Source organism: Ascaphus truei, chromosome 4 (genome assembly GCF_040206685.1).
Source record: "Ascaphus truei isolate aAscTru1 chromosome 4, aAscTru1.hap1, whole genome shotgun sequence".
Lineage (NCBI taxonomy): Eukaryota > Metazoa > Chordata > Amphibia > Anura > Ascaphidae > Ascaphus > Ascaphus truei.
The window spans coordinates 247,070,378-247,092,798 of record NC_134486.1 but is presented as its reverse complement, the minus strand read 5'-3'; the positions used below and the strand labels follow the sequence as shown (position 1 = coordinate 247,092,798).

General features: G+C 39.1%; 1 protein-coding gene across 50 annotated transcripts in view; it reads left to right on the top strand.

Annotated features, from left to right (window-relative positions):
• TRDN (triadin) overlaps window positions 1-22,421 on the top strand; it is a 798,289-nt gene that overhangs the window by 189,922 nt on the left and 585,946 nt on the right. For 49 of the 50 annotated variants that reach the window (XM_075597200.1, XM_075597198.1, XM_075597185.1 and 46 more), the window contains 3 exons: window positions 101-160; window positions 970-1,164; window positions 2,172-2,231. In XM_075597200.1, the coding sequence (XP_075453315.1) occupies window positions 101-160; window positions 970-1,164; window positions 2,172-2,231 (315 nt within the window). The remainder of the gene's footprint in view (window positions 1-100; window positions 161-969; window positions 1,165-2,171; window positions 2,232-22,421) is intronic. The other variant, XM_075597218.1, reaches the window with a different exon arrangement.

Genomic DNA, 22,421 nt, shown 5'->3' with positions numbered 1-22,421 from the left:
ATCCAAATCTGCCCAAAAATGTTTGCCCGTCTCTAGTTGTATGTATTGCATAATAATGTGCTATTTATTTACATAATTAATATGTTTTGTCTCATTCCAGTAATTCCTAGTGAGAAACCTGATAAAAAGGAAAAAGTTGAAAAGAAAGAACAACCCAAAGGTAAGTACTGTAGCTGGTTTTACAATAAATCAAACATTTTTATAATGGATCTCACCATTTTAACGTCAATTTAACAATTGTAAGTAGTATTTTTTTAAACCCGAAGTACTGTATAATATGAATGGACTGATTATTTCAAGCAGCAATTACTCCATTCCCCCTTGTCCCCTCTTTTATATGTAAAGCATGTGACAGTGTAATTCTTACCTAAGATGACAATTGTTTGGTGCTCCTGTTCTAAATCTGTCAAAATACTGATAGTGTGCCTAACAAAATGGTCGCTTTCTAACTTTGTGCTGTAGTCTGAAATGCTGCATTGATATGTAATGTTATATTACTAAGTGTAACACATTATTGTTACAGCTTTCAGAGTAATAGACAGTGTGCTTTTTGGAACACAGCAAATTATCTTTGTGATAATTTTTTTGCCATAGTGCAGAGCTCAAAAAGGTGCGTGTCAGAGCCTGCTTCAAAAGATAAAGTAGATATGACTTCCTAAATGGTTGCTGTATCAACCAAAGCATAATCAGTAGATTCAAAAATGGCATAAAGATTTAAAAAATATTCCAGAGAGTATTAACTAATACTACAAAATGATTTATTTAAAAAAAAAAAAAACATAGGATTTTTCACGTTTTGCTGCTAGGATCAGTCTGCTTTGAACAGACTATTACATTGTTTGGCAATATTTACATGCAAACAATTGACATTGTAAATCAAAAGCATTAGATTTGAAAAAAAAAGAAGAGAGAAACCATGTCAGTGGATTCTACTTTGTAATAGCAATGTTTGGGATCCTGCTCTTTCAGATGAGAAAAAAGCTAAAGTCTCTCAAGTAGAAGAAAAGAAGACCAAGAAAGAAGTGAAAGCTAAAACATCAGATGCAAATGTAACAAAAGACACACAAAAAGAAGCTAAAGCAGTAGAAGAAAGCAAGACAAAGTCCCAGTCCCAGAGCGAAGAGGGGAAATCGGATAAGGTGGAAGCAAAAGCAGAAAAGCCAGGTAAAATATTTCTAACGGATTCTGCTGAAGATCTTAAGAAATAGTAGGAGTGAAGCACAGAAACATTGAAGTTAAAAGTGACCAAAAGTCAAATCTCAAACAGGGAAACAGCCGTTAAATGAAAATGCAATCATACAGAAAGCTAAACTTTACAAGTAACTAAAGTTAAAATAAGAGCCCGACTAAGACACTTTTCTTGTGGCTAAAGATTCATTTTGAATGTCCTCCCTTTCCTTTTCTTACTATGCACAGTAAATACATTTGTCTCCATTGACAAACTAAAATGCAATAAGAAGTACCTACACTTTGCAGCTGTGTAATACAGTTAGCAATGGCTTCTGTTTCTGATCTAGCAATAATGTGTGAAAAATGTATATTCTTTTTACATTAAAGACAAAAAACATGTTCTTATAATATTATTAGTGAAATAAAATAAATTCAATGTGATTTAGAAAATATGTGCACAAAAATAGTGAATATTGTAGGGGTAAATCGAAGTGAAATGAGATGACAATCAAGTATAAAAATTGCATATGAATATTATCACTGAAAAGTTGCAACCTAGGTTAAAAAAAACTCCCTATAGGATTAGCTTCTCAAAAGTCCAAATATTAACATCCACCTGATTGAACTTAGGGAAGTACAAGAAGAAAAGGGAGAAGAAGGGAGAAGAAGAGTCACTAAAGTGTCATTCTCTTCAATAGAGATAATTATTACAAATGGGTTACAAATGCATTCACAAGAAGATACTTGTATGGCTGCACGGTGTCATAGCAAAAGACTGCTTAGTATAGATGGCTCCTGATGACTTATTCATGTAAATGGGCATTAAGGTACTTCTGGAGCCAGTAGGTGTCAAATGGAAGAGCCCTGCTTGGTAAATATAGGATATTACTATTTCATTGTATAACTTTAGTGCTGTGTTTAATGTTTGTCTCGCTAATACAAACAAAGTGTATTGCTGTATCCACTGTCTTCATTGGTCTTTTTCCTTTCTGCTCTGGTAGATCAGTATCAATTCTGCCGCTATGTGGTTGACATGTATTCTGAAGGGACTTTTTATACAGGTATTTGACAGAAGTCCTTTTACTCTGATTCAATATGCTGTGCTTTTCTGAAAGGTCCTGCTTACCTTTGTACTAAATTCTGTTTGGATTAAAAACGGTCACAGAGCATTTTCTGGAATTAAGCAAATAACTAATTGCAATATCTTAAAAGCTTTAATTGTCCCTAAAGCTGCATGTACTCTAATTTAGAAAAAGTCTTAATCATTGGTTCTATCTGTCAAACACGTCTAATTAAAAGCTGATGTGTGAGTATAACTGTATAATGTTACAATATGCATCACATTATACTACACATTACATATTAGCAACCCAGTGCATACAGATCATATTAGTTAAAGATATATCCCTCTGAAACTTCAATTAATCCCTTCACTTCTAGAGGGGCTTTCCACAATCTGTAAACACCCTCCCCCCTCAGACTGCAATGAGATTAAATATTTCATACCATATTTACCGTAATAAGCGATGCTAAGCAGTAAGACACGTTATGGCCCAATCCCTTGGACTGTTTATGGCTTGGCACCACTTGGAAAATATGGATCCTTATGTCTTAGCAAATGGCCATATTCATTAATGTGCCTACGCAGTTGAGTTCCCTTCATCAATAAAGTCACATAAACCATGAAAAGGGATTTGCTACTCCTTCATTGTCCTGTTGTTGGACCTGAAACACAATGTATTGCAATGAGTTGCATGTTATTGTAGAACTGAAGTGTATATGCAACCTGTAAACAGTACTTTATCTGTTCTGATAATAAATAGGGCTAACACCGGATACAACAATGAGATCACCCTCTAAAAAAATGCACTAATTAATTGAAGAGGGCAGAAAGGATTTTAAGTCACAAATATAATTCAGTTTCCTCCCAGATCCATGCAGGGTACAAAATTATTGAGCGAAGGGTAAACATTCAACCAAATAGCTATGATTGCTAAGTATATTTAACCATTACAGTTTGGGCACGTTCAAAAACAGTTGGCAGAGCCCATTAGTCATATGTAGATATACATCATAAATCATCTCTATAGCCTAGCAGCTTTAAAAGGAAAAAAATGTTTTAATCTAGATGGTAAAACACTTGTAGGTCCTTACCTCTTAAAAATCAGCGAAACTTTACAGGCAAACAATAATTATAAACATCCCAGATTATTCCACTATTGGTTATAATGTGACCTGGAAGATTAATTAATGCTGCTGTTATAGCTGGTAGTGTTGGTAGCCAACAAAACCTAGTAGTTCAATATTTGAGCTACAAATCTAGTAATTTTTCTGAATACATTTCATGTCAAGTATTGTTTATACAGTTGGGGAAAGTGTTTTAAAGTCAGATTCTGCTGCAAATATTTGCCATTTGGAACCTTCCTAACATACAGTATAAAACCTGACTTGAGCATGATTTGATGGGTATGTCTAGCGTGAACATACAATTATTACACCATATGTTACTAAATATTATATTTTATTTTTACATTCAGTTTATTTGGTCTTTAAAAACATTAAAATATTACAATTCTGAAATGTTTCTTGATTTTTTTGTGACTTTCAAATAATGTTCATTTTAAATTACATTAATTATTTTAGCTATTGGTCATCAGAAGCTACAACATGCTTTTCTTGTACCACCTGGACACATTTTTATTCTTAGCATGCTTATTTTGACACCTGCATTTAAATAACAACCTAAGGTAATGATATATTCACCTGTTGACAATTATAACTATCAGATAATTTGATGCTAGGAGGCTTGCTCAGTAAAACCTGTAACGGCCAATCATGAAAAACTTATATTCAAGTAAATAAGTGTTTTTGACCGATCATGGTGTGATCAGCCACTTCAGGGCTTATTGAAGCCCATAAGAGCTATTTTATTCATTTCCCACTTACTGTCAATGTATTCAAGAAATTACCACCAAATTGTACCCTATTTGATAAGTATACATCGGAGGGGGGATGGGGGAAGTGGGTTACACAGTACAGATATCATAATAGGGTGTATAATATTTTGCATCTAAGAGTTATTGTTCTCCTTTTCTAAGAATAAAATCCGCTGCCAGGTCTGATGTGGTGTAAAGTAATTACATAATGCTGCATTTTCATAAAAGGTCATATTTCTCAAAATGTTCATTTGGAAGGAATTGTGCCAATATCCACCAGCTTCACAAACTTCAACAAAAAAATCATAGATCTCTCATTGAGGTGGTAATATGGTAGAGGCGTAAAGGCTGTTTGTTTACTACTGTACTTCAAAGTTTTCTCTTGCCCTCCCTTTTCTTTCATTTCTGTGTAGGAATCCCCATTCTACAGCACCTTAGAGTCTCACAGGAGATGTGGATTGTCTGTATCACAAACTGCTTTGTGTATGCCAGGATAGCTTAGAATGATGATACACTCACCTGAAGGCATCACATTTGCTTGTAATGCTCTGCTTTATCTCCCAGAATCTATGCCTTGCCACAGTGGCCCTTCATGTCTTCAGAGCTCTTCTCTGTTAATTGCTGCTTTCCCATGTCTATTTTGAATGAAAGAATTCTGAATAGATCAGGAATGGGTCCGGGGCCGATTTTAGAATTTTTCTGCTCATAGGCACTTACATTTTTGCCGCCCTGGCCTCCTCCTCTTGCAGCGTCCTGTTGTCACGTGACATGAAAATGGGACACCATGTGACGGCATTTTGTCATGGAAACACATCGTCATGTGACACTGCTGTAGAAAGAGGAGGGTGACGCTGCATGGAGGTAGTAAGAGACCTTTACAGAGGCTCCACCTCTCTCCCGGCAATCAGTTTAGTTTTTATGGGTAAGAGAGCGGGGACTCTGTACACGCATCACCGCCCCCCCCCAAAAAAAAATTTGCCTCCCCCCTGAAATTTGCCACCAGCAGGCCTATGCCTAAATATGGGCCTGACTTGTTCTATCTCATTTAAACATGGACACCGCTGGAAATTATTTAATGTATTTTATTTTTAACTAGGGAAGACGGCAACAATTTACCAAAGCATTGTGACTGAATCCTATCCTCCCCCCTGTGTAGTATGCGATTTATGACTTGAGGTGTTAAATAGTCTCTGAATGTTAGTGATCTAAGCACGCGTGTGTGTGTATATATGTATGTAAATATAAATTTATAAAGAGGCCACAGTGTATACAGTGCTTTATAAAAGATGTGTGTGGAGTGGGAGTGTATACCAATGGTGTGCTTAGGTGTGGAAATGTAAGAGGCTGTTGCATTACTAAAAGTAATAATAATAATTACTATATATATATGTATATATATATATAAGTATATATATATATATATATATATATATATATATATATATATATATATATATATATATATATATATATATTCAATATATATGAAACTGTTTCAAATAAGAGCTGCAGAGAATAAACATTGACCAAGAGAGTTTCCACAATCTATTCTAACACTGCATCCTTTTAGCATTCCTCTGCTCACAGAAGCTGAGCTAGTATTATTTAGGAATGAAAAGCAACAGCAGATCAGTATCCCTTTGCATGAGATAATCCAATAACAGAGAAGATCCTTGTACCTATTTCTGTTAGAGAAGCTGTGAACTCTGCTGCTCAGAAAAAAAAGCTTATAAATATTGGTAGGAATCTGCTTGCATAAACTGTAAATCCTTTAATATTAAAGTACCAGGTTGTTTCTTAGAATGACTAAAGCAATACTCTCCAAAGAAGAACATGGGAACTGAAATACATAAGTATGGGTCGAATCAGGAAGGTGACTTTATGATGTACTCGAACAGCAAGCGCACTTCTTAGATCCAAGGTACAGATGTAACCAGTGCTGTTACAACCTGTGTCGCGCTGCAGCAGGACATAGACAATCCACCAGCGGGAGAAGTGGCCATTGTTTTGAACCAGCTGTGCGCAAGAAACGGGGAGGGGGTTATTGTGCTATTTTACCCGTGGGAGCGTACCACAGGTTGCAAACACTGACTACATCTGTATCTACTGCCCTAGTCAACCTCTGTTTACACTTCACACTTGATACCAGAGGACATCAGCCATGCCTCAGGATACTTATCCTCTGCACACCTCTTTCATTAATGAATACACCAGAGGACAGCAACCCAATTACAGTATGTTAACCTTGTGAACCCCTTATTCACAGACCCCTGCTGTGATGAACCGCATACGCTTTTTATTTAAGTCTCCCATCTCCAGTTTAGGGATTACATCTGTTGAAGAGACTTCTGCAGTCACGCAAGTTTATGCACGAAACACCATTGTTATATTTAAATGTTGGTCTATTAACCCTTTGGGTGTCCTAAAATGTAGCCACTATGTTATATGAAAAGGAAAGGGGAAAGGTGGGTGGGGTGGGGGAGGGGAGGAACCTCTTGCTACAGCCTAATGAATACATACTGTACTGTAGGATACCTGCAGAATAAGGAGTAAAAAGCATATGTACTGTAAGCATATGAACCCTGACGAAGTCGGCTTAGATCGATGTAACGCGTAGGACTGACGTCACCACATCGATCACTTGGTGTCTTGAGATCATTGTGGACACTAATATCGATTGCCTACTGAGGTGGTATGCCGTGGTGAATAGATCTGTTGGACTGTAACACTACCCTGAAAGATCTTGACATCGGTTCCTGCTGGCACAGTTTGTTACTGTTACCTACAGGCTTCTGTCGGTGCTCCACGGGTCTGCAGAGGTGTGAGTATTGGCTGATGCCCCTACCCTCTGTCACCCGGCTAATCACACAATTTACCAAAGAAACCTTTATGTGAATTTATTCTATATCCATCTTGTAAGTGTGCACTTTTTATCACACATCTATTTTATGAAATAATTTTATTCTATGTCCTGGAAGTTATTGCACTAGGGGGTGCGCTTTTTTCCCTTTTCTTTTCTTTATATATATATATATATATATATATATATATATATATGTACATATGCTTTTTACTCCTATATATATATATATATAAAATGGATAGCAATATATATATATAAAATCAAAAACAAATACTCCATACTGGTCTGTGGCTAACAAAATGCTTTTATTTGTGCGAGCTTTCGAGATACACTGATCGCTTCTTTGGGCAATGTTATAATCATTGTAACATCACCCGAAGAAGAGATCAGTGTATCTCAAAGCTCGCACAAATAAAAGCATTTTGTTAGCCACAGAACGGTATTAAGTATTTGTTTTTGATTATTAAGCTCGGCTAACATGGTACAGATACCTCTACATTATTCTTTCTTCTTCTTTTTTTTTTCTTTTCCAATCCCTGTCTAAGTCATAGAAACCTTTGTATACCAGTATTGCTGACCTCTCGAAAGCTTGTCCTATGACATAAATTGTTAGTCCAAATAAAAAGGTATCACCTAATACTGAAGAACTCATTTATTCTGCACTATATATATATATATCCTAATCAATTAATAAAAATAACCTAAATAACCAACAGGGGTACAGAAATGTCTATCATCATTAATAATGTATTTAGTTTGGAGTATATAGACACACTGCAGTTAACTATGCCTAGTTAACTAGTAGTGATAGAAATACTGAGAAACTGGAAACTGAATACAAGTAGTAACAATGTTTCCAGCTTTGACTCTACAGCTGATACAATGATGGCAGGATTCCCTTAATACTTCCCTTTAATCTAAGATTGCAACAGAGTGATGAAGAAAGTCTGGAAATTTGGGCATTAGGGTAATAGTGATGAAAGTATCAGAGGAGAGAGATGATGGTGGATATAGGTATAAGGAGCACCATATATTGCTGTGCAACTTATATTTCAAGTCAGGCAGCAGCAGCTAATTAGTGCGAAATGCAATCTATAATAAGTCAGAGAAACACCTGGCCCATTGAGTTTAGTGCACCAAATCCCAGAAAAGGTTGCTGTAGCCTGATAGGCAATTAATACTAATAAAGCAGCTGTGGATACTTCAATTAATATTATACTCTGAAGTATCCTGTTTAACCTCTAGGAAAACCTCATTCAATAATGTAGGTGCCCAGATATCAATTTCTTAACACTTTCCCTATAGTCTCTCAAAAAGTTGCAGTGTTGAAGAGGGTTGTGGCATTGTGGGCTTTGGTTAAAAGAGGTGAAATGACAAGAGCAAGAGAGAAATATGGTTAAAGCTGCAGAAAAAGCAATATCCTACAGTACATGTGTTTTTTTTAATAAATCAGTTCTGTACTATAAAAAAATGCTACAAGTATTTTGCCAAACAACTCTGAATTACATTTTTAATGTACTATAATGTAACAAGCATTTTTTCTTTCTATAGCGACCATTTACAAAGTCACATCCCCTACCCCTTCTGAAACAGGCTCTGGCACACCCCTTTTGAGCCCTGCCCTATCTATTAGCAGACCAATTGTATCTAATGACTGCCTGGTCACATTATCTTCCCCACAGAACATTGCATCTTTGGTCATCTTCTGCTGAACTCAGGGCAGTCTTAAAAGCATTATAGGCCCCTGGGCAAACAGTGCACTGAGCCCTGCCAACTCTCTGCTACAAGTCATAATTTTTCTCCTTCTACTGAGCTAGCGGGAGATTTGAATGTTGAGGCGGGTGATCGGAAAATTAGTGTTAAATTCTGGTCGGTGCATAGATTAGCATGGGGCCCCTATGCTCGTGGGGCCCTCGGGCAACTGCCCAGCGTGCCCATACGTTAAGATGGCACTGGCTGAACTGACAGCCATTTAGTGAACCACTGAGCCGAATCTTCGCCGATCAATCACAGGAGAACAGATCTATTGGTAACTTAGCTAATGACTTATTATTGTATAGATTGTATTGATGCGCATATTAATATGGGAAAAAAAACAAAATAATAAAAATAAAAACTTGGACTGCTGCTTAAAGTTTAGCAGTTCACGACCCCCCATGTCTCTGAAATATGCTGAAAACAATGTATTTGCTAAATACAAACACAGTAGAGGTAGAGGTAGAGCATGGGATTTAAAGGTATTATCAGCCTCTCGCGTCTCAGTGTATGATTTGGAACACGTAGCATATTTTATGATGAAGCGCACATCACAGTCATATCCTCTCACTTCCGAACCCCTCCGTCACATTGACGACAGATACCACCAATGCACGTATCCCTAAAGGGTGCTTCTTCTTTGGTGGTGCTTAGGGTTTATGTATATATATATATATATTAAAAGTTAAGTTTTAATTGGAGTTGTGCAGCTTATAAGGAGTCTTTCCTCTTTTTCATTTACATTACGTCATGGGATCTGGCACTCCACGGGCACCATGACATAGTCACCATGTCATACACAACGAGGGTTGTTTTTCCTGGTGATTGCATCCTGCCCTGTGAGAAAACGGTAGAGGAGGACTACTGCTCCTTTTGTTTCCTGAAACATGGCAGCCACAGTCACCTGACCCCATTGTGCTGGATGGGCCATGGCACGCAGGCACTGTGACCCCCCGCACTCAAAGGGTTAAAAGCTACAAAAGCCCATTACATATCTTACAGTAAACATGAATTTTAAAACACTTTAATTTTCTATTTTAAAACATGATACAGTATACTAAACATAGTGTAAACTACATGTTACTATCAGTTCTGAATACAAATCATGCAATGTAAGAGCAAGCTCTGCATCTCAAGCCATCCAATAGGTTGTTCTACTGGGGAACTACAACTTCTTAGGCTTATCTTCAATATGTTTTCCACGTGCTGGGCAATAGTTTTGTCATGTTCCTTTTCTCTTAGTCTTAGGACCATACACTCCAAAGAGTCGGCTGCAGACATTTTTCTGCAAAACAAAATGCTAAAAACTGCTGAAGCACTCCTCAGTATTCCCTATAGGGGGAAAAGATACCTGAAGCAAGGCTGAAGGCAACTTTAATTGGCATTTCAGGCGAATGCCAAAGCTTGTATGCATGCCTTAAGACGGCCAAGAGGTTAAATCCCCAAATTCCTACCTCCTTTCCTAATGTATATCATAGCCATATAACTGCAATGGTAAACATGCGGTTAACTACCCAACCCAGAAGGCCTAACTTCCCTCCCCCGGGGTGCCTAACCTTAACACTACCTACATTCCCCCTAACAAATCTAACTCCCCCACCTCTCATGTCTAATAGCCCTATTTGGTAAATATCCATATAAAGAGGTTGGCACTCATGTAACTAATTGCAAACTTACACTAAAGAAAATGGTTACGAAAATAAAGCAAAGTAAGTCAGGCCCTCGGGTACTATAAAAAAAAAAAGTGAAGAGACGTATTGTCTACATCAACATTTTGGTCCTATTCTCAACAGAAAAGGTTCTGGAATAGGACTGAAACATTAAGGTAGATAATAAATCTTTTCTGCCTAATAGAGATTACAATCTAATTTTGTGAGATAAAATAAGTTGCCCAAGGTCATAAAGAGGGTTGCCATTGCCCACATTCGATCAGAAAGATGCAGTAGTTTGGAGCTCTAGTAGCTGTGTTAGTGCTGCAGAAGGGTGGGTTTGTAGGCAGTAATGCCTTTTGGGGAACAACATGAATTAAATGAGAGTGTATAGCAGGGGTGGACGACTCCAGTTCTCAAGGGACACCGACAGGTTAGATTTTCAGTATATCCCTGAGGTGGCTAAACCAGTGGCTTTGTTGAAGACTGAGCCACCGATTGAACCACTTGTGCTGAAGCAGGAATATCCTGAAAAACTGACCTGTTGGTGGCCTTTGATGACTGAAGTTGCCCAGCTCTGGTGTATAGCGTTTAACAAATGTCCTCTTCTTCTCTTCTTCTACTTCACAAACTTGAAAATCTTTCTACATTATAATTTAATCTCTGAAGATAGTTCTATAAGAATGACTCCCTCAAAAATAGATCTACAAGGAAATAGATGCTAATTAATAAACTTAATGAAAACTGGTAAATTACCACATTGAAATATGTGTAATATTATTGAAGCTACAATAACAAGCATCCCTACATTCCCTGTGTTTCCACTGGGGATTGGGGCCTCATTCTATCCTTCTATGAAGCTACAGTGCCTACTGTTGATCTTATCTTGACGTCAGTGGCAATGCTGCTTTAATGACTTCTTAATTAGATTTTAACAACACCTTTTTAAATCTGACTATCAGCTAAATGGCAATTATGTTTCCAATTATAGAAGCAATATTACTTAAAATGGCTGAAGAAACATTGTCCCTGTGCAAGTCTCTTGCAGAAACTATTGAAACAGTAGTTTAAAATATCTCTCAACAGCCTTTCATCCACACTGTATAAATAATTCAAGGATAATTTTAGTCTCTAAACTTCAAACTATACATACTAAAACAAACTGTATTATGGAGGCTGACACATAAGGTCTTGTATCTCCGGTCATGTGATGGCTTCAGCAGTGATCACATGACAGCCACCCACCTGATTAAAACCATAGTAGAGGAATGGTTAGCCTGATCACCCACTGGACCAAAAGCATTTGTCATACCTGGAATGTAGGAACCCTTGCATGCCAGGGCCCATGACGTATCGGTTACAGCACGGGTGAGCAAACTGTGGGGCGCACAAGATTTTTTTTGGGGGGGGGGTGGTGCGCAGCGCTTACAGAAGACGCGCGCTCTTACCCAAGGCATTTAAATTAAAAGCTGGGGAACAGAGCGAGGCCTCTGTAACTCACTTACCGTGATTCATCCGGCTTCGGCGACATGTCGCCATGGCATAAAATGACGGCATGGTGTGACGTGATATCACATGACCCCACGACATCATTTGACGCTGCCACTAAGGTAAAGGGAGTGCGAGCACTGGGAGAGAGCAGGCAGGTGGGTGCAGCACCAGAAGTTTTCACACCTCTGGGTTACAGTACAAACAAGGGCACTCTAAAAGTGAAACCCCCTTCTCTTCATTATTATCTTACATACCTCTGGAAATTGTGTGTGTGTGTGGGGGGGGGTTAAAGATTTAATTTTGATCTTTTAAGAAATTGTTTAATACCCTATGTACAGTAGGAGAAAAACTACAGACCAGCATTGTTAATTAACTGTGGATGTAAGATATATTCGATAATTGCTAGGAGATTAGACTAGTAATATCATTAATCATTCACTCAGCCTCTGTAAGGTGAGTCTATTACAGGGTGAGTCATGTTTGTCCTGTAGCAAACAGATTCTTTAATTCATATATTACGTATTTTATTGCAGTAAAGGAAATAACTTCTGGAGCCAAGCATGGTCTTTTGTTAAGAAACTAGCTCTAATCAATCTCCCTTTAGACATCATCATGAGCCTGGAATATATCAGCAGATGATGTTGATAAATTATTTAATTTACATCGTTATCTTCTATGCAATTAAATATGCTTGGTCGCATAGCAAAATACTGTATGACCTCGTCTTCTTTCTAATCTTGGCTGTACCCAGTGTAATATTGGGTGAGAAGGCTTTGGTAACAGAAAACTATTAATAGCTTGCAGAAATTATAGTGGTATAGAGACTGTGTGTTATTTACAGTGCAGTTGATAGGTTAGGATTATTATACGCGTTGCAAAATACAAGGCAATTCAAAGACTGCATCTATTGTGGGTGGAATTCTGCTTTTATTCACTTCAATCTCTTACAATTCACCTGCTCAACTTAGTAATCAAACACAGCTGTCGTACAGCTGGTACCACTTTTATATCTGTCTACATGGAGATGCCTAAGTACATACCAGTTCTTATATACAGTACAAGGTGGGAAAGAGAAAGGTCAAAGCAATTACTGCAATGAGATACTCATGCGTAATATATATATATATATATATATATATATATATATATATATATATATATATATATATATATATATATATATATATATATATTGCCATAAGGAATATGTAGAAAAAATGACCTAGGCGCAAAGATACCAAGGAATAAGAGAAAAAGAACCATCATAGGGTAGTATGTCCAATAATAAGAAATTACAATAGTGGTAAGATATACACTTACAATTAACTTGATTAATATGCGCCTTGTATCCACTCTCTGTGATCAGGAACTCAGCTTGAAGTATTCCTATACCTCTGCCAGGGACTCTCTGCACTTTCAAGCAGCTGCTTTCACAATCCTTCACAGTCGTCACGATGTGCCTGGGTATATAGATTCCGTTTCACAGACGGATTCCATATAGGGATAAGGTAGGGAAAAGGAACAACATAGTGTAAAACCTTTTATTAAAATAATGGTACAAAACCTAAATAAGTAATCAACTCACACTTTGTAAGTTGTAAAATTGCAGTTGAGAGTCTTTTCTATGAGTCTCTCACACTCAGTGATGAATTACTGCCGGCTCCGACTTCAGCGGACTCACGCAGTCACTTCCGCATCATGTGACCTCTGGATGGTCTCGCGAGATCTTCCCTCTGCTGTTTGACCTGCGGACTCCGGCTCCATGATAGAGATCAGCTTCTCAGCTTGTCACTCAGTCTCTCTGCAGTGATAAGCCCTACGCGTTTCTCCAATGTGGCTTCATCAGGGGTACCTGACCTATATATATATATATCTCCATGAACACACACACAGTACATAATACACGTTTTTAGTTTCTAAAAGAAATATACAGTAGCATGACACAAAAATGTAGTTCAGAGGTTCTCAACTTTTTTGAACATGGTCACCCCTGCTATTCATACCTCATTCATCCCCTTCTCACGTACACACATTCACACTAACTCTCCTTTTAACATGCACACACCCAACACAATCATCCTCCCTCTTTCCAAATCATAAACACCACATTTACCTCCTTCTCTTACCTACACCACATACCTTCCCTCACTCAACAAAAAGTACTAGCCTCCATCACCCGTCCCACACACACACACAACACAAAGCACTCACTCCTTCTCTCTTTCCTCCTACCTTCCTACACCCATCAAATGTGTCACGTGCTGATTGGGCGTGTCCTGCGCTGTCTGGAGATAGAGAGGCTTCTCTCTCCTCTGTTCTGCGCTGAAAGAGTTGAGGTGGATCGCAGCCTCTACGCCTCTAGGCAACGCTGGAGGTGCCAAGTGAACAGCCGGCAGAGTTTTTCCCTAGGGCCATGGCACCCTAATTGAGAAACACTGGTGTAGCTTCATTATCCCTTAAAGTGATGTCACATCCTTTTGAACTAATGTGATCTATCACATGGTACAGCAACCAATAGGATTGTCTTCAATCCCATTGGCTGTAATACCATGTGATATAGCCATGTGGTTTTAAGGATGTGACTTACCTTCCTTAGAGATGACGTCACATCCTTTAAAAAAAAAGAGGCTGGTACATGAAACAGTGTCCAATCTGATTGGAGCTGTACCATCTGACCCTAAAATGTGGCATCACATGCCATATATAAGGCCTGTACGCATCATTTTACCTCAAGAAGCTGAGGAGACAACATCCTGTTGTGGATTTACCTCTGGGCTTTGGATTGAAAGAAGATAGAAGATTAAAGAAATAATAATAACAGATGAAGATAGAAGAAGGTGAAAGAAGATAAAAGAAAGAAGATTTTTGTTACCTGTCCCTGATTTTTAAGGTGGATTGCGTTGGATTGCGAGAGATGACGTTGCAGTACGAGAGCTTGCAGATACGCCGGGATTCGGAGGTGAAGACTTCTAAAGGTAAGTAAAATATTGAATGTATGAAATTGTTTGTTTTTTTTAGGTTTTTTTTATTGTATTTATTTATTTTTATGTTTGTGATTGCCCATTGACTGATAATGTATTAATCTGTGGGTACAAATAAATACAGTGACAGGCAAAGCATTTTTTTTGGCAAATGCATGTTTACAATTGATTTTTATTTTTTCTATTTGTTTTTATTGTTTGGACTCAATTGTTTGAAATTTGGATGACATGTTTTTTGTACATTTCAGGATTGGTTATCATTTTTAATTAATTAATTGTTTTGTTGGCTAGTGGTTTAAATTAATTATTTGCTTTGTTGGCTAGTGGTTTAACTTAATTATTTGTTTTGTTGGCTAGTGCTTTTATTTATTTAATTGATTGTTTGGCTAGAGGTTGTTTTTGTTTAATAGTTTGCTTGGATAGTTATTGTATTGGAATAACATAATTGTAATAATTTTGTTATTTTGGTGGTAGATAATTATTTGTGATGTGTTCTATTAGGCTATTTAGTTATTTTATTGTTGGGGTATTAAGGTACTTGTGTATTTCTTTGATTATTGTGTATTTTTGGCCTTAATTCTTTTTATTATGTTGGCCATTGAGTGATATACTGTCCCGGCCAGCTTTATTCTAAAGCTTGCCGGGTGTATAGCGGGCTAACAGCGGGGCTTTTCTCCGTTTAAAACGGAGTTTCCCGCGCGGCGGCCGCTTCAATAGATAAGCGCTAATGGCGCTTATTATTGAAAGCACCCGAAGCGCGGGAAAACAAGATGAAAACAGCCGAAGATTGCCGCGCGCCATCCGCAGCTATTTTTAACTCGCGGAGGCAGCCGCATTAGCTTAAAGCTGGCCGGGACAGTAGTGGCTTATCATGTCCATATTATATGGGTATGATATATCACTGTGCCAATCAATGGGTAAAGGGTGGGTGTCACCGGGATCATTGATTGAGCAAAGCAAGGAGGTAAAATAAATTGTAATTTATTTTAGGAAAAGACATACTCACAATTTAAAGTGTTAACACGCTTACTGGGAACCGGACTAATGAATAAATCTATCCTTTAAACGAAATTCACAAAAATGACCTCCGTAGGAGGCCTTTCCAATGACCGGTAGGTACTCACGAAAGTCCTGGAACTGATTTCGGCATGCAATGCCAGCCGCAAATGCTACATTCTTCAGAAGTGGGATTTAGAGGAATTCTTGAGTCAAAATCTTTGAAGCCGGCTTGCGTCTATTCAGTACAGAGCATCTTTGAATTGCCACTGATGGTTTGGCGTTTGGAATCTGTGCTCCTCATTGGCTGCAAGGTTTCTTATGGGTTTCAGCGTCCCATTCACAAACCTCTACAGCTTATCAGAGCGTGGAAATTTCCCTGCCAGCCAATCACCGATTTGCCGGTATTGTAAAGCCTGGTGGGAACTTTTCTCATTCTGCAAAGAGGCATGTGCCAACCCGGCACCTTTGCCTCTTTGTATACTGAGACCACCCACTGTCCAGGCTCCACAGAGTCTGGCCGGATAGCCCTGTGAGCCCAGGATGCGGGTACTCAAGCAGAACTGCAGTACCTGTCCTGTTCTAACACCTTGGCATCCCTGAGGCTTTCAAGACAGACTCTGCACAGACCCATAGGCATCAAGCTTAGTAGACATCTGATCCCTCGGAATCCATGACTTGGAAATCCCACAGTTCATTTACAAGTTATCAGTACATATACCTATTAAATATAACTCTTTAATAAAATATACTGTGTCCTGTCTTTTGTGTGATAAAATATATAGGTCCCTGTTCTGGTGTCAGGGATGGGGTGAGAGTATATATTGCCTACACTCACTAGCCTCATTTTTGGCACACTTTAGAAATAACTTTTAAAACTTTTACACACAAGAAATCACTCTCAGCTTTATCACTTAGCTGAAGCACCGCCTGAACCCCGATATCAGGTCCTGGGTACCTGGGCATGTATCTGGGCACCCCTACTTATACAAGTGATCCCTCTGTATACTAGGGACCCAGTGTATGATTGCATATATACATTAACCTCTTCATGCCTGTTTACCTTGACTGGAAGATGCTGCAGCAAGAATCCTGGCGGTGAGTCGTAAGAACGTTTCCTGAGTAAGAGTTTTCCCGGAGAAATGTGCTTGGCTGCATCCGAGAATCTCACTTGATTCCCGGATCCAACTCTTGGGGTATCCCAGAACTCCGGAACCCCGATACATAGACACATTCTGTAAAGACTTTCTCTTGCAAACCCTCCCTGAAACTTACAACCTAGAAATATCCTGGTCCCAGCACCCCAGGAAAGGCAAAACACGAACAAATCTTTAATGTTGCATAATTTGCACACAGTCACAGTAATGCATTTAGGACATCTGGGTCCAAGAGCTGACACTCTAGGATCTCCACACATGGATCAGGGGTAACCAAGTTAGCTGAACCTTTATTAGTGAGCCTGGTTAACCCCTTCACCATCACAGTGGGTATAGTGGGTCCGGCGTGGGTGGTTAGGCCTCCTGGGTGGGTAGCAGAGGACGGGAGTTAACCCCTTAACTACTATAGCGGTTATTAACCGCTAAGGTGATTAAGTGGTTAAGGGCCATTAGATTGTATTTTTTCTTGTATTCGTGCTGGCATCGGAGGACATGGACCTGAAGTATGCTGACGAGAATGCCCTTCATGATGGCAGGGGTAAGTTGAACATTTTATTTACTTTATTAATGCTTGCTGGCTAATGTTTGATTTTATTATGGGCAAATGCACTATTATCCATATGTGGATAATAGTACTTTTGATCATTAGTGTACTGTATATGGTGGGAGGGGGGTTGTTGTGGGTAGAGGAGCTGGGTATTAGGGTACTAGGGTACTAGAGTTTTTGTGTGTATTTTTTTATTGTGGGTAGAGGGATTGGGTGAAGGGATTGGGTGAAGGGGTTAGTGGCCCAAGGATATATGTTTATGTCTACCTAGTGGGAGGGGTTAACCCCCTTCATTACCTTAGTGTTATTACCTTCTAAGGTTATGAAGGGTTTACTCCATCCACAACCGCCCCCTCCCCCCCGCAAGGCCTAAACACCCACCAAGGACCAAATACCACATTCACCCACCCCTGCTACCCACAATAAACCGTACACTGGTGGTTAACCCCATTAATTGCGTTAGCGGCTAGCTGCTAAGTTAAGGAAGCTGTTTTAATTTTTTTAAAGTTTATTTTTGTTTCTTGGGTTAGAGGGATTGGCTGAAGGGGTTAGTAGCCCCTAGGATGGATGTTTAGGACTTCAAGGGGGTAGCTGGACTGGGTAACCACTCGTTATGGTAGTGAAGGGGTTAACTCCTTCTACAACCTTCCAGGCAGGCCTAAGGACCCACCCTAGGACTACCGCAAAAAATATATAGTCAAACCGTAAAGTCCTTAGTCTGTGAAGCAAAAACGATAATTCTCTCTCTCTCTGTCTCCTGCTGCAATCCCTAGCAGCTGGAGATAGAGAGAGAAAAAATAAATATTTTTTTGCGCAGCAGTTTACATCCTCTTGCTGGATCTGGACATTATTTACTGAGCCTGTGCTTTTTTCATTTATTTAGGTATTTTCCATGTTTTGGGTTTTGCATAGTCTGTTGGGGATGCAGGGTCTATGGAAGTACCTTTTGTTCCTTCTGGACCTGAGGGAAAGGGCCTGAGGAACGGGTCTTCACCCTGAAACATGCCCCCCTAATTACCCTCCTCCATTTTTTTGACCCCCCCACCTTTTCCCATTGTGGTTTTCCCTGTCCTTTTTTCCCTTGCCCTGTGTTTTCCCTGCTCCACTTTATTTAGGGTCAATTTTTATTGCTCGCATGTGAGACATTGTTCCAAGTTATTATATATTTTTGTCTTCATATTACATTTTCATTTTGGTATATTCCTTTTTTGACAATTTTCTAAAGAGTCAGTGAGTGCCGGAACACTTTTTTGTATTTGTAATTATTTATGAAAGTAACAAAATATATTATGTTTATACTATGACTATTATAAACAAATAATTGATATTCACTAATGCAAGTTATTATATCAAATACACATAATTATGTTTTGATTTGAAGTGTATCTATCAGGTATTCAACAGGAGGAGAAAGATTATAAATGTATAACTTTTATGTGTGAAGTCTTCATACATACAGTAGGTATGTATTACTTTTTAACACTGAAATTTTTTAATGCCCCAATTAAATCTTAGTGCACGTGCCCCGGGTCTCATAAGAGCCATGCAAAGCTGCTGGTTTTACTACTCAGTGGAAAACAGTATACTGTATGAAGCTCCAATGACCTTAAGATTAGAGACAATGAGATTTCACCAGCAGCAAAGAAAACGGTTCTTTACAGTACAGTAAGTGTAAATTTGCACGGATACTGATGGTAGATACAGTAGATATCTTTAAGAAAAGGAATATTTTAGAAAGGAAAAATAGGAAGTGTGTTGATCCAGGGAGAAATCTGATGGCCATTCCTGGAGTCATGAAGGAATAATTTTTTTCCCCTTATTAGACATAATTGGGAAATGTTTATGGAGTTTTTAGTTTCCTTTCCTTTGCATCTATATACATGTAGAGGGTGTGTGGGACTGAGTGGTAAGGGAAATGAGAGAGATGTAAAGAGAGACAGATAAAAATACATAATAGTAGTAATAGCGAGAGAAATAGAAAGAAAGAAATGAGGGAGAGGGAGTTTTGTGTTGTTATAATTTAGTTTTTTTTATTATGAGTGGTGGTTGTCAGTGCAATAGCGGCTCTGCCCGTGCCCCTCCTTTGAGACTGAGTAGGAATTTTTCACTTTAAGGCTCAGTTGGCAGTGAGGGCAGAACAGCAAGAACAGTGGTCAGTGTACAGTGGATTTTCCTGGTATCAGCAATAGTACAGGCATACCTCGCATTAACGTACGCAATGGGACCGGAGCATGTATGTAAAGCGAAAATGTACTTAAAGTGAAGCACTACCTTTTTACCACTTATCGATGCATGTATTGTACTCCAATCGTCATATACGTGCATAACTGATGTAAATAACGCATTTGTAACAGGCTCTATAGTCTCCCCACTTGCGCACAGCTTCGGTACAGGTAGGGAGCTGGTATTGCTGTTCAGGACGTGCTGACAGGCGCATGCGCGAGCTGCCATTTGCCTATTGGGCGATATATGTACTTACTCGCGAGTGTACTTAAAGTGAGTGTCCTTAAACCGGGGTATGCCTGTACTGGGGATGCTGCAACCCCAGTTACGTGCATACTTTAGGAATAGAGATTGGAGCACCTGTCTGAATCCAATCTGTTGATTTTTCCAAATTTAAATGCCAAATACGTTACACGGAATGAAGTCCGCCATTGGATTACTTCATTTTCAGGACGAATTACATTTAATAGTGTCTCCAGATACATATATATCAATCCTCCATCCAAAAACTTAGGGAAAGACACTTGTGCTAAAATAAAGGAGATTTTAATTGTGAATCCATTATGTGGATTCTTGGAATCTGTGTAACGGATTGTAGATTGTTAATATCCGAAATCAGCAAAGCACATTTGCGCTGTTGCAAAATCTGCCTTTTTTTTTATTGATCCGCCAAATTCCATGAATGAAAGGGACTGGCCCTTCTGTGGCGGATTTGATTTCAGTCGTAAATTTTGCCTATCACTATTCATGCTGCTCCTACTGCAGTTCAGCCTGTGTCGTAATGTGGCATGTTGGCAAGTACAAATATAGCAATACTTACTGTCCCCGGTGCTGTGGACGAACAAGCAAATGTTTGCGGCACCGGGGGCAGTGTCTGAAGCATACAGGGTGCATGTTTGTGAATGGCACCCCCTGAAGCATTAATCCTGCGTCCCACAGTGGCCCCGAAGACACTAAGGGGCCTATTCTATAAGCCTCCATAAAAAAATGCTGGGCAGTTATGCCGCCAGTTTTTTGAACGTTGCTATCACAGTATTCATAAAGCCTTGAATACCTGCGATAGCCAAATGCCCAAAACTGGCGAGTAGCTGGCGGTGATCATTCCCAGCTGCATAGAGAGCTGCAAAGATGGAGCCACCTCTCCTGCGCGTATCTCGCCAGCGATTGCAGTGTTTTATTACATTTTTAATATTAGTGTAGGTGAATAGGGGGTCTCCGGAGCAGAACCGTGTTTATTTTAGGTCTGGAACCCCCTGCTTCCAGAGATACAGGCCCCATTATTGGGTGCCGGTTTCTCCTATGCATTTAAATGTCTCACGTCACATGACCGTGGGATTTAAATGCATAGGAGATACCGGCACCCCATAACGGGGCCTGTATCTCAGGAAGCAGGGGGTCCCCGGACCTGAAATCAATGTGGTTGTGCTCCAGAGACCCCCTGCTCACGCACACTAGTATAATTTTTTTTATTATAACAGCTTCCTTAACTTAGCGTCTAGCTGCTAAGGCATTGAAGGGGTTAACCATCAGTGCCCGGTTTATTGTTGGTAGCGGGGGTGGGTGAAGGTGGTATTTGGCCCTTGGTGGGTGTTTAGGCCTTGCGGGGAGGTTGCAGGTGAGTTAACCCCTTCATTACCTTAGCAGGTAATAACGCTAAGGTAATGAAGGGGTTAACCCCTCCCACTGTCACCCGAAAGGCCTAAACATCTATCCTTGGGGCTACTACCCCCTTCACCCAATCCCTCTACCCACAATAAAAAAAAATACACACAACCCTACTACCCACCTCTCTACCCCAACACCCCCCCCCCCCACATATACAGTACAGTAATGGGCAAAATAACTATTATCCAGATATGGATGATAGCTCATTTACCTATTCAAAATAAAACATTAGCCAGTCAGCATAAATAAAGTAAATACAACTTTCTACTTACCCCTGCCATCATGAAGGGTGTCCTCATCAGCATACTGCAGGTCCATGTCCTTCGTTGCCAGCAAGAATACATGAAAAAATACAATCTAAGGCCTCTAATCCCTTAATCACTTTAGCGATTAATAACCACTATAGTAATTAAGGGGTTAGCCCCTGTCTCCCACTACCCACCAGCGAGGCCTAACCACCCATCCCGGCCTCACTATACCCACTCTCTACCCATTGATTGGCACAGTGGTATATAATACCCATATATTATGGGCATGATAATCCACTATAGCACTCAATGGTCAGCCTAATACAAATCATTAAGGCCAAAAATACACAATAATAAAAGAAATACATAAAAACCCCAACAATAAAAGAATTAAAAAGCCTAATAGATAATTTTTATTCATGTGTACTATCACCAAACCAGCAAAAGAATAAAAAATTATGTTATTCCAAAACATGAATTAAAATAAATAAACACCTATCCAACCAATTCAAGAAATAAAATCACTAGTCAACAAATCAATTAAATAAATAAAACCACATAAGCACATAAACAGCACAGGCAGAGGTGGATTTACATTTTTGCCGCCCTTAGGCCCATACATATTTGCCACCCCTAATTTTTTTGTCTCACCTTTGAAACAGCAAATAAATCGATAATATCATCAAATGGCAACTATGAGAGTAGTTCTGATTTAAAGAGGTTCATTGCGGCACTGTCTT